This window comes from Desmodus rotundus, chromosome 4 (genome assembly GCF_022682495.2).
Source record: "Desmodus rotundus isolate HL8 chromosome 4, HLdesRot8A.1, whole genome shotgun sequence".
NCBI classification, from domain to species: Eukaryota; Metazoa; Chordata; class Mammalia; order Chiroptera; family Phyllostomidae; genus Desmodus; species Desmodus rotundus.
Window position 1 is genome coordinate 3,260,465 of NC_071390.1, and position 12,769 is coordinate 3,273,233.

Sequence of the window (12,769 nt, forward strand, 5' to 3'; positions counted from 1 at the left end):
GTCTCCCATGGGACCCACGTCTCCAGAGACTTCCCAGTGTTCGCAGGGCGAAGTGACGTGACTCTCAGAAGGAGGAAGCACCGCTCCGCTGCGTCGCTTTCAGACCAGGACCCTCCGCAGGTGCTAACCTCACCCGGTGACGGACTGCTGGGGTAGAGGAACTGCCGGCTCTCTGTTCATGCCAGAGCACCGCCCAAAGATGACATGACGGTCACTGCAGGGCTGGCCCGCTCACAACGAGCGACCTGGCACGTGCCCCGTCAACCAAGGGGTCGAGCTCGTCACCCTCAGCGGTGGTCGGCTTGGTGTCTTCACCTCTCAGTGGACACAGCCGGGAAGAACTCTTACAAGAGGATGACCTGAATTTTAGACGCAGCTTCCTGTCGGCAGGACGTACGGAGGCTGGAGCAACAAATCGGAAGTCGTTACAAGGCAGCACCCCGAAGTTCAGGAATGGGGGATAGTCTGCAAGACTACTGGCGTGGCGTCTTCCAAATGTGCAAAACGCGACGTCTTGGAAGGAAGAAAAATGCGGTGACGGGCTTGTTCCAGAAGGAGAGGGACGAGGGGCGCCACAGGCATTGCCGTGACTGGGTCTGGGCTGGGCTCTGCTTTGAGGAAGCCCCTAAGGAAAGACAAGGAAAACTGGGGAGTGCGGACCCCTGAGTGTATCCAGGAGAAGAGCATGCTTGTGAGGTTCTGGAAGGGCCGTTGGAGGGGTCTTCATGCTTGAGAGATGTCTGCTGAGCCGCTTCGGGGGGAGGCCGGCGCTCCCCCACTCAGGGATTGGGCTGTGCAGACAGAGAGAAGTGCCCCGAGGAGGCGCATCGGGTGCGGGGCTCGCAGCTGAGGGTTCCACAGGCGGGAGGAATAGCTCTCCCTGTGCTGTCCTTTCAGCTTTTCCCTGTGTTGACGGTCTCCCGTGATAAATACTCAGGGGCAGGAGCGCAAGGAAAACCAGAGACCCGGAACGAGACCCACGACTGTCAACGCCAACACTGCGGCTTTGACAGCAAGTGCTGCTGACGCACCATCGGTTTCCACGATGCTGCCATTAGGAGAAGTGGCAAAGGCCACGCGGACCTCTCTGTGTTATTTTGTACAACTGCACGTGCCGATGTTTCTCAAAAGAGTTTACTCAAAGAGTAAATGCTTTAAAATAACTCTAAAACAATTACAGGAAAAACAGCAATAACCGACACCGACAGTCCAGGACGAGCAGGCCAAGTACACAAAGCTTCCCAGCATCGCCTGCTGGGTCCAGGGGCTCGGACGATGCCGACCCCGCTCCAGGCTGGACCCGGGGTGCTCTCTGCCCCCTTGCCGGCTGGCTCCTCCCTCCTCTTCCTCAATATCCCACAGTCCTCTCCTTTGCAAAGAAGGCTCCCTGGCCCCCCGGACTCAGTGCAGTCTGGCTACTTTCCAAGGACCCTTCCTTCACAGCACAGGTGATCTGGGTAAGCTGCAAGGGCCCCTGCATCGCCATGCAGGTCTCCGCCAGACAGCAGGGCCGCCTGCTGGCCGCGCCCCCGCCACGCCCTCCAACACGCCCTCCGCCGTGCTGCCACAGAGTCAATTGTGAGCTCTCTGTGGAAGGAGTCTGCAACCCCAGGCACATCGTCCAGGGTGCAGAGCCTGCGTCAAAGCTTCATTTACCAGGAAATGGTCACGAGGAATAAAAGAACAGATGTTCTACCCCAGGCTCCTCCTCCCACTCCTGATGCGCTCTCCCCGGGCTGCAAATTGCCCCTGGGTGGCTGTCTCCGTGGAACTCAAGGCTCTCTAAGACCAGGGACACAACAGCAGAACGTCTCCTAGGCAAGGACAGGCAGCTACGAGCACTGTCACTCACCGCTTCCCAGGTGTGAAGGACACCCTGGGCCACCCCAGTGCAGGCTGATGGCTGACTGGGATGGACAAGGTGGGAAAGCATGGGTGGGCCTGGCGAGACCCGGGTGGTGCCAAGGAGAGGCTCTCAGAACGGGTGGGACTGAAGCCCAGTGAGGCTGGGAGGGCACTGCAGACGGAAGGACCCGAGAGGCCTGGCCTGATGCAGTGCTCCTAGATGACCCACAGTGAACAGACTGGGGCTGGGGAGGCCACGGGGCAGGTGGGTGGCATGGGCACATGTGGCCAGCCACAACTCCACAGGGGAGGTGACAGGGCCAGCAGTAGCCAGTTCTACCAGCCTTCCACTGCCCGTTATCCTATCATCACTTAACCAGCAAGAATTCCTTCTGCCTACAGTGTCCTCGTACGTGTCACTCAGCAGGCGTTTCTTAAGGGACACTGGGTGGGAATTTGGGACCAGTGGAAAGTCGACACTGTCCCCTGGAAGGTGCAGAGCCCTCCCCGCCACCTTCTGTCTCGCCACGGAAATTCTGAACATGCTCTCTATTCCTGTCCCTGGCTCTGAGCCTTGGCGCCTGAGGACGAGCACCCCTGGCCCCAGACCAGCAGCTCTGGGGCAGAGGGGTTCAAGGGTCTGTGTCTCCTCCTCCCAGAGGCACGCCTCTGCGGCACGAGGTTTGGAGTCGAAGGTGCCCGTTCACCTTCTTTTCTGGACCAGTCTCCCACCCCAGGCTGTGCCCCAGACTCTTACTGTCTTGGGGTCCACGGGGCTATTTCAGAGACCAAGGGGAACAGCTTTGCAGCAAGTGATTTCTCTGTTGGTGACAATGGCGTTTTTGTGTGGGGATGACTCATCCACCTGAAAAAGGGCTGGACTGGAAACCCCGAAGCAGCTCAGGTCACAAGGACGCAGCCTCAAGACGCTGGCCGAGGCCTGTTCGCAGCCCAGAACGTGGACTAACTTCCAGTGACGGGAGGCAAAATGATCTTCCTCTCTGTGGTCGGCTGTCAGAACAGAAGACAGTCGAACGCTCTCTGCAAACAGTCCATGGGAGGGAACCATTCTACAACGGTGCTGACAGACCAGCGACAAGAAAGAAGGGTCACTGCCCTCACGGTATGAATTTGTGACGTCCGAACCGCAAGTGTCATTTGGTAACAGAAATCCAATTGCTTGCAAATAATTGATTTTTGGAATTGCTGTGTCTAAGGAAAAACACCCCTCGGGAAATCAGGACCCAACCTGCAGTGAGTGTCTGTTCATCTGCTTGGCGCAGGCAGACAATGCTCTGGAACCCAGAACCCCCCGGCCCTTCCCAAGTGCTGCTCTGCACGGTCACCCTGCACGTCCTTGTCCTGAGTGCCAGCTCCTAGTGGGGACCAAATGTTTTTAGCCCCTCACAGGTGTGGGTTTTGATCGCGTGACCAACCCTGGTACTTCAGGGTGGGCGATGCCGCTCCTTCTGTAAACGGCATCACGCAGCCTGGAATTGCCCGTGTGGGTTCAGCCGCAGCTCTGCTCGCACTAGCACGGGGCTGCAGGGCCCTGGGAGGTGTTGGTGGCAGCTTTACGTGGCACACACACCAAATGGGATGTCAGTCACCAGATCCAAATGTGACACATATTATATGGATGAGCATATTCCTACTCGAAGTGGCTCACCCGTGTCTTAAAAAAAACTGACCACAGATACACATACACCCATTGTCGTTCCTGACTTTTATTTAAGAAAAACTAAGATTTTAAGGTAGAGACCCATTTTGGTTTTCCTTAGAAGTGTAAATATAAAAACACCACACACGAATACACTGTGGCAACAATTAATAAGACAATTTTTTTCCTACAAGTAATCCTTTGAAACAAAATCATAAAATGCAGTCTCCTCTTCCCAGCCCTTAATAAGACAGATGGAAAGTACCACCAAGCCTGTTGTGGGGACCCTGGGAGCCTCTGCTGTATTCGACAGGGGCCTGGGACTCAGAGCCTGTGTCACCAGACACCAGACTTCGGGTCATTGTCGAATCAGCATCTCTGCCCACACGCCTGGCTGCTGCTTCGTGGGGGACGCCTGCCGTGTGACTGTGTGATGGCAGGGTGCTGGTGGAGGTGGCTCCTGAGCGATCAGTCCCCTCCAGCACGATTCTCCTGCCCAGGGGTGTCAGGGTTTTACTGGGGACACTAGAGACTTAGGTGGAAAGGTACGATGAGCTTCCGCGACCGCCGCTCACGGGTAATGCAGAGCAATTTAAGGCCAAAAGGGCCCTCTGGCTTCTGCCGTTGAAGCCAATCACCACGTGCAGAGGAGTCAACGGGAGGCTCTCTGCAGGCACCACCTCCACATTCACAAGGACCCCAAAGCACAGGACAGGAAACCGTGACCAGGCAGAAAGGAGGTTTCTCTGGGTTTACACCCAAAGTCACTCCCCTCTTGGGCACGAGAAGCAAGTTTGAGTGTCAGGACCCTTATTCTGGACACACAGCTTAGTCAGGCCCGTGCACCCGGCCTCTCTGGTCCACAGCAGGCCAGCCCCATGCGAAATCGTCCTGAGAACGGAAGCATCGACCCCAGTGTCTGGCCAGCACCGCTGGCCCCAAAACACGGCGGAGGGGCTAGGGCCAGAGTCACACTCACCACAACGTCGGTCCTCATTTTCCCAAAAGTCTTGATCAAATGGGCATAATGATAATCCTCCATTTGTCGCAGGATAGCGGTCATACAAGCCACGAAGTTTCCCTGTAAATGAATTGGAAGGACAATTAGACAGGGGGCGAACAAACTCACAGGAAAAGCTGCTACCAACCAGGAGTCCGTCCGGGCGGGAAGCTTGCAGTGGGAAGCAAGGGGGCGCAGGCAGGAAGCCGCAACATCCGCCACCCTGCCGGCCAGCTTAGATGCGGGTCACGCCAACCTCACAGTCTTCCTTTTACCCTCTTTCCTTTCTCCACTGCATTCAATTAAATGCTTCCTGACCCAGGGTTGTGCAGGCCAGGAAAACAAGCTTCAAATATTTTCGCATTCTATATGCAAAAATCAAAGACAGGATTGAAATCCCTACAACTTACATCATGAAAAGTTGCTGCCCTTGTTCCTGGCAAAACGTGGGTGAGCCCTTCCCCCAGGGCCACGGCAAAGAGAGGCTTTTTCTCCCTCGGAAACCTGCCTGCACCCCCCTGAGCCACTGGGGAGGCAACCACCCCAGCACCACAATAAATGACAGCCAAGTCCTCTTAACAAGAAGAGTGTGAGACGCGTCGGATGTAAAGTGGGGAGATGGGAATTTCTCCCAGCAGACAGAGCAGAGAGGGGAGGAAAAACGAGGAGAAGAAAGGGGCTGATGCAGTTGGCAGACGGGGGCGGCCAGCATGTGCGTGGCTGTGAGTGTGCACACATCTGCATGTGCCTGTGCGCAGTTCTGCACACGTGTGTTCGTGTGCACAGGTCTGCGCATGCGTGTCTCTGCGTGCAAGTCTGCGCATGCACAGGCCTGACCAGTCCTGCTGCCATCGACCGCGGTGGATCACTTCTGAGGTCATGGCTAACATCTTAAAAGCTTCCTCACTCTTCCTTACTTTCCCCTAAATTAACGACTTTTTAAGAAACATAGCACATATATTGTCTCTCATTAAACCAGTACAAATATGGTGAAATTATAGGAAGACATACTTTCAGACATGCCTCTAATTTTGCCCTATTAAATGAGTTCCCAAATTGCATTCTTTTACGAACTCTACTTTTACAAGCAATATATTTGAATGCCTAAATATCTTTTGTATTAATTTGAAATTCACTCTCTGTAGTGGAATGTTAAAGTCCAATATTGTTCCAATTCATTTTATATCTACAGGATACATACATGCTTCCAAATGAGTCCTCAAAGGATGCATTATGTAAATTGAACAAATGCAATAATGATAATATGGTATCTCCCCTTGGCCCAGGAATGTAAATTATTGCTGAGTGATGATCGTTATTGAGACTCCGATTCCGAGGGGGTTCAGGGAGAGAGCTGCATCATGCTCCTTTTCCCCCGGAGCAGCGCATTGTGAAATGGCAAAATGCCCATTTACAAATGCAAACTTTTGGGATAGATAAATATTGGGCATCCTGTTGAGTTCAAGAGTTGCCAACTCTGCATCTTGCACTACCAGGGGCCACCTTCTGGGTCGGGGTCTTCATGACATTGCACGTGGAACAGTTACAAGGACGCCGCCAGGACCGTGGCCTCGGTCACACTCTGGTCACACAGAGGACTCTCTCCTCTGGCCCCGTCTGGTGGGCGGTGGGCCCGAGCTGGCGGACAGCGGCGACAAGGCGGTGCTCGGCAGCTGAGCTCATTTCTTTCCCTCATATCCATCTGCATGTTTTTATTCTGAGGGAGCTGAGGCCAGCAGGAGGTGGGGGTCCCTCGCCCGTGCTGCTGCAGTCACAGAGAGTGTGGGAAGAGGAAGAGGAAAGGAAAGGCCGCTGCAGACCATGCCTGCCTTCCATGCAGACACAGCCAGCTGAGACCGTGACTCCCCCACCCCCCCGAGCCAGAGAGGAGCTTTTCCAGAGCAAGAAGAGGTCTGTAGGGGCCCCGGTGACCCTAGTATGGACTCCTGTTCATCTTCTGCAGGTCACAGGAGTTAAACAATGGCGACCGACACACCAGAATCCCCTAAGGCACACAGCCAGCTATGTGTAATCAGAAGCAATATACCTGAAGTGCTGACCTGGAAATATCAAGTTCAAAGTAGAACAGCAAGACCTCAGAGCGGTCTGGAGAAGGCTGAGGGCGTGGGCGCTGAGTGACATTAATGAGGAAGACCAGTCCTTCAGGAGTCTGGCCACCTGCTCTCGGGGGCGATGTGGACATACTCAATTTGGGGAGCAGACTGCCATGTAAAACCAAAAACCTCAGGCAAGGCAAAGGGTCGGGGAGCTGATGTGATGCCCAAAATGAAAACCTAAAGATAATGGAGCAATTTCCATGACGCAAGTCCCGGGAGCTCGTAAATGGCCATTCGGGAGTCTTTGCTGTGGATGAGAACGTCAGAGAGGAGGCAACCAATGGCCCCTTATTTAACAAAAAGGGGGCTAACGGAAGTGTTCCTGGCAGAGGACACAGAGACAGGGCCTCATGCGGGTCAGAGGTTTAAAGGCCAGGCAGCACAAATGTGCTCTTCACTTAACTAAGGAAATGTTCCAGAAGTAATGTATGCTGTTCAGTGTTTCTTAGAAGGAGCGGATCTTGCAATTTCAGCTCTTTGTTAACCTGAAGCGTTGGACCCCACTAGGAAAGGGGCAACATGTCCGCCAAAATTCACAGAAATGCACCCTCCCCGTTCCTTTGCAATGGAGTCCACCCACGGTGCACCCCTATTTTTAGAGTGAAAACATTTTGAGAGAGAAATACATGATGCTTTACTGCTCCCACAAACCCACGGTGGGCTTCCGAGGGCAGTGAACCCGAGAGTGATGGAAGCTGTTTTGAAACCAGTTACACACTAGAAACAGAAATGGGGAGAACGGTGAAAAGAAAGGTTTGTTCTGCAGGCTCTGAAAAAAATCACTATTCTGTGCTCTGTAATGATTTATTTGAAACACATTCAGAAGTCAAATGAAGCCATTACTTTAAACAACGGGTAGGATGGCAGCTTGGTGGGTGGGGAGGGTCCAGAATTCCTCCTGGGACTGGAGTCTGGGGACCAGGTTCCAGCCCTAGCGGCTGAGCAAAAATGACTAACGGAAAATAAGACATATTCCTTAAGACTTCAAAGTGATGCAAAACAGGGACAGAGAAGGCAGGGTAGGGCTGCAGAAAATTTAAAATTCAGGACATAGAATGCCTAATAAACAAAAAATGTGAACGTCATTAGTAATCAAAGATGAAAATGATGGATCGTTATTTGCTTGCCAAAAGAGCAAAGATGTATTCAAGTGATGAGCACATCAGCAAGGGTGCAGGGGATGGGCACGCTCATACACTGCTGGTGGGAACAGAAATTGCTATAACCTTTTTAAAGTGATTTAGCAATCGGTTTGAAAAGGCTTGGAAAAATAACTCAGTAATTCTTCTTGGAACAATCCACCGAAGGTAGTAATTCAAAGTCGGAAACTTGATGCCCACTGCATCACTAAACGCCTCTAAATTTTCAGCAGCCAGAGCTGTGTACACAGAGTGCTATTTCGTAGCATCGTGAGATACAATACCGAAGAGCGATGCAACCTGAATCTCAGCTAAACACAGAAAAATAAGGAGCTCCCCAATACCGCACTGGAAATGTTACACGGGACCCTCATCTCCTCAATGCCCGTGCGGTTTATGTGGAGTTCAAACTGAACTGGGTGTCTTGCAGTTCTGTTTGCTAAATCAGGCAACCACACCAGTGTGATGATGGAACCTGGTAGCCAAGGAGAGGGGCCTGGACGCACATGCGTGAACAAGGACGACTTCACTGTGCTAGTCACTGGGGGCCCTAGACGCCACTGAGTGAGCACGTGGCCTGTGTGGCCGTCACATTCAAAACGACTGAGCGAGCAGAGCCACGAATCTGCATCCGATTTTGCGTTAAGCTTGAACATTCCTCTGAGAAACTACTCAGATGGTGCAGAAGGCTGCAGCTGTGGGCAACTGGTGACTGGCAGCTTCGTCACGACAATGCACCGGCTCATGCATCACGTCTCGTGCAGAGATTTTGGGCGAAATATCAAATCACTGGGGTGACTCAGCCCCATATAACCCACATTTGGTGCCCTTTGACTTCTGGCTTTTCCTGAAACTAAAATCACTTTTGAAAGGGAAGAGATTTCAGACTGCCGATGAGATTCAGCAAAGTAGGACGGGGATGTTTCTTGTATCTTGTATCTTTAATAAATGTTTCTATTTTTCAAATTACATGGCTGGATACCTTCTGGACAAACCGTGTGTGTGTATACATAGACATATATATATACATATACAAATATATATAGGTTATATACATATATATAACCTATATATACATATAAAAAAGCAGGCAGGTGTGTGACTTGGTAAATTCTGAATGACTCCCGTTTAGGGGACAGTCAAGCCAGAGGACCGACGCTGTGCAGCAACATTCTGAGAACTGGAACACAGGACAAGGGAACGGAGGTGAAGGTCAGATCCTCCACTTAACAGGTAGATGTGACTAGAAATAAGTCCCCGTACAGCTGAGTGCTTGGTCCGCGGAAGACGAAGGCCCCAGAGAGCCTTCAGGAGCAGGGCTTCTCGTTCCTGACGGTGATGTGTTTCTGGGTTCGGTGCCGCACTGGCCCAGGTATTTCTCATTCTGTACTTGATTCGGCACAGGACACACAACAAAGGCTGGATCGGGGTCTGTTGTCAAAACTGAGGTTCTTGGAGAAATGAGTATTCACTCCTTCATCTGCACTCACTGTGTCCGCCCCAGAAAAACAGTCCCCGGCAAAACTGAGAACTGGGCTTCGTTCCTTCTCCTGTTTATAGTTACATTCAGCCCCTTGACGCCTTTATCGAAGGTATGGTTGATTTTTGCACATTTCATTTCCAGAATCCTGATTCCTTGTTTTATAAAGGACCATAAAAATTTAAATTGTTTGTAAAAATAAACTACAAGAAATTAAAAACAGTATGGTTGGTCACCTACACTAATGTCATCTATTAGCTTTTTTTAACTCCTAGCAACAGCATTAAACCTAACATTTAAATTGAGTGTTTGGTTGAGTTCATGGAGTGCTAGTATTTTCTGTCACTGCAGACACTGTAATGGAAGAAATCTAATTTTAAAACAAAATCAATTACAAATTTACAGTGCCAGTAATTGTAGGAAGACGTTTATGGGCTAAACACACCGAAAAGGCACATTTGTATCTGAAGTTACCTACAACAATTATTTGGTACTTAGTCAATGTAATAAATTAAACACCTATTCAGATTTGTTATGAAAATAAAAATAGAGTGCAATCATATTTTATACACAAGTTATGTACACGATTATACTTCATGGTGTAGTGAGGAATGTACACTTTATATACAAGTCTTTAATATAATTCATTTGTAGCTAACACAAGTCAGAGTAAAGCAGAAATTTTTATATTCATTCTCATAAACTTAGTAAACTCAGATAATATTAGAGCCTTAGAGAGTTTAGAATCTTCAAGGTATTCTCCCAGGGTATACAGTGTCTTTCAGTACAATGTAATAGAAATAAGACTAATTCAACCCTAATAAAACTTACCACTGAAGGGAGGGTCAACAGGCTACACATTTTACACAAATGCCTTCTGCCCATCAAGGCCATTATTGCCGTCCACGCTCCAGCTGAGAGTGGAAGCTCTTCATCGAATGGAATGAAATCCCTCTCTAACAATCATAAAAGGATACTGGCCTCAGTATCACTTACATTGGCGGACGAGCTGGTGAGGAGGAAACCACGTCACATAACAGGGGCTAAAATTAAATTAGTGAATCTTAAAGAGGACACTTTGAAACACGAGATCACTGTGTAACAGAAGCAGAGGTGATCTCAGTTATGAGCTCGTTCTCAGGAAATGTCTGTACACGAACACAGACACATTCTGTGCGCGTGTGCTCGGCCAGCGCACACTGCCACGTGCAACCCTACCTTGTGTGCGCCTGACCTCGCGAGCCATCAGAGTGATTTGGGCACTGAGTGCCTTGATGTTCATTTCAAAATCTCCTGCTTTGGGCAGTGTGACGCGATCCAGGGGTGCCCAATGACACTCTGCAGGGGAATGTCCCTGTGGAACAGGCATGCAGAGGAAAACCTAGCAAGCCGAAGCACAATCCCTGGGGGCTCCACGCCCTTCTCATCTCCCCCTTCCCACGGCCTTGAGGAAGCCGAAGGCTCCACAGCGAACAGTGTGCACAGCATGGGGTCCCCGGGGGTAGGTCAGAAGGTGATCAGACACAGCTCAGCCCCCGCCACCCTGCAGGACGAAGCCCAGGGAGCTGGGGACACGACCCTCTTCCGCTCCGTTCCAGTGGGCCCGAGTCGGACAGGCACCTCGGGGCACGTGACGATGCGCTGCCAGGTGTGGGACAGCTGCGACACTGAGTATCAGCATGAACAGCGGACTCTAACACACTGCGTTAAACACACAGTCCCGGAGTCCAAGCCCGCAGAGGAGCAAAAATCGCAGGTGCAGGAGAGCGCTACTGACAGTGCAGCGCGCACGGCTCTCTACGCATGCGCTGGGCGAGAGCAACCGGCCCGGGACGGCCCCCTCGCATCTGAACTCATTTCTAGGACCTTCTGGGAATGGCAGCAACTGCAGTGACAAAGTGGGGGGGGGACTCCCCAGGGGCACCGGGGACTTTTCTGAAGGAACGGAACTAGTTTAAATCTTATTTTCAGTGGTGGGGACACAACCATATATATCTGTCCAAATTCAGAACCAAAATATATGGACTTTTTTCTAGATCATCTTAAAAATATACAGAGGGAAGGAAATTTAAAAGTCATGAAACCCCCACACGTGCTCTGCAGCGAACTCTGATATTTCAGTGGACTGCTTCTTGCTCTCACACATAATCGAAACTGGCTGCTTTAATAAAAGTGGGAGCATTCTTTAATTACCGCCGCTTTCCGCCGCACGTGTTATTTGGGGTGCTGTCCTACAGCATCACTCTCGTTTTTCCACATTTTTGTTGAGTATCCACGCTGATGTGTTCTTGCACACGGACTTTAAAACCCCATTACTGAGCTCAAAGCAAGGCCCACTGGGATTCACACTGGGATTCCACTGAACGCTTCAATGAGTTAGGAGGCTTGTGCCATCGGCCTTGCGACGTATCACTCACGCACAATCGCGCTCCGTGCGACCGAGTCTAGTTCCATGCCTTTCAGGCGCGCTCCGTGGCTTTAATCACCTGAGTTTTAAATAGCTCTTCTATCGGGGTGATGGGTTTTCCCCCCAGATGAGCTAAAATTCACCTGTATTTTTATTTATGTGTTTGGGAAGACTACCGAATTTGACGTGCGCACTTTGTCACTACACCTACGGAACTCTGTCCTTACTCCCAGCAGTTGTTGTCGCTCGGAAGGCGGAGCAGCCCTGAGCAGGTACAAACAACACCCGTCAGCAACTCTGTGTTGTCCTCGCTCGTCCCTGTTGGCCCGTTTCTGTCCGCAGACTATCAGTCTGTCGTCACAGAGACCGTGTCGAGGTGTGATGACAACAGCAGGTGTCTGTTTTCTTAGAGACCCTAGTGGGCGTGCCCTTCGGGCCTAATCGTTGTCACTTTATTCGTTGTATCTCAACAAGACCTGCAACACTGAGTAAGTCGAAGGCGTACAACATGTTGCTTGGATGTGCGCTGTGATTTCCACCTTACCGTTACCTACTGAATGCATCCATCCTGCCACATAATTATCATTTCCTTTTCGTGGGGAGAACATTTAAGACTGAGTCTGTTGGATACTGGTTTAAGATGACTTTATGTAAGGAATGTTGTCAAAAAGATTGCAGTAACTATGTGTGGTACCAGGAAGGTACTAGCTTTATGGGGGGACCACTTGTGAGTGATGGAACTGTCTAGCCACTACTGTGCCTTGAGACCAGTGAGATACTGAGTGTCAACTGCAGTGGCAAAGAGGAGGCTGACTTTACGCGTCAGTGCTGGGGAGGCACGACTAACCTAGAGATCAGCTGTAACAAAATACGTACAGCTAAGCAAGTACAGGTAGTATTACAAAATGCCTTTCATTAATAAAGAGCAAATGCATCAAGAACAAAATTACTGGTAAGAATCAAAAAAGCACACAGGGTTGCTTTTAAATTTTTACTAATAGGATAAGAATGGTACTTCCCCCCCAAAACATAATTATATAAGGGAAAGCTATAATAAAACAAGACTTAGAAGAGCAGCATTTTTTGTAGGAGGTGACAGAAGCCACATTAATTATTCACTT

At 50.5% G+C, this 12,769-nt stretch overlaps 1 protein-coding gene across 3 annotated transcripts in view; it reads right to left on the bottom strand.

Moving 5' to 3' along the window:
• DOCK1 (dedicator of cytokinesis 1) overlaps positions 1–12,769 on the bottom strand; it is a 374,752-nt gene that overhangs the window by 120,518 nt on the left and 241,465 nt on the right. For all 3 annotated transcript variants that reach the window (XM_053922126.2, XM_053922125.2, XM_053922127.2), the window contains exon 28: positions 4,485–4,586. In XM_053922126.2, coding sequence (XP_053778101.1) covers positions 4,485–4,586 — 102 coding nt within the window. The remainder of the gene's footprint in view (positions 1–4,484; positions 4,587–12,769) is intronic.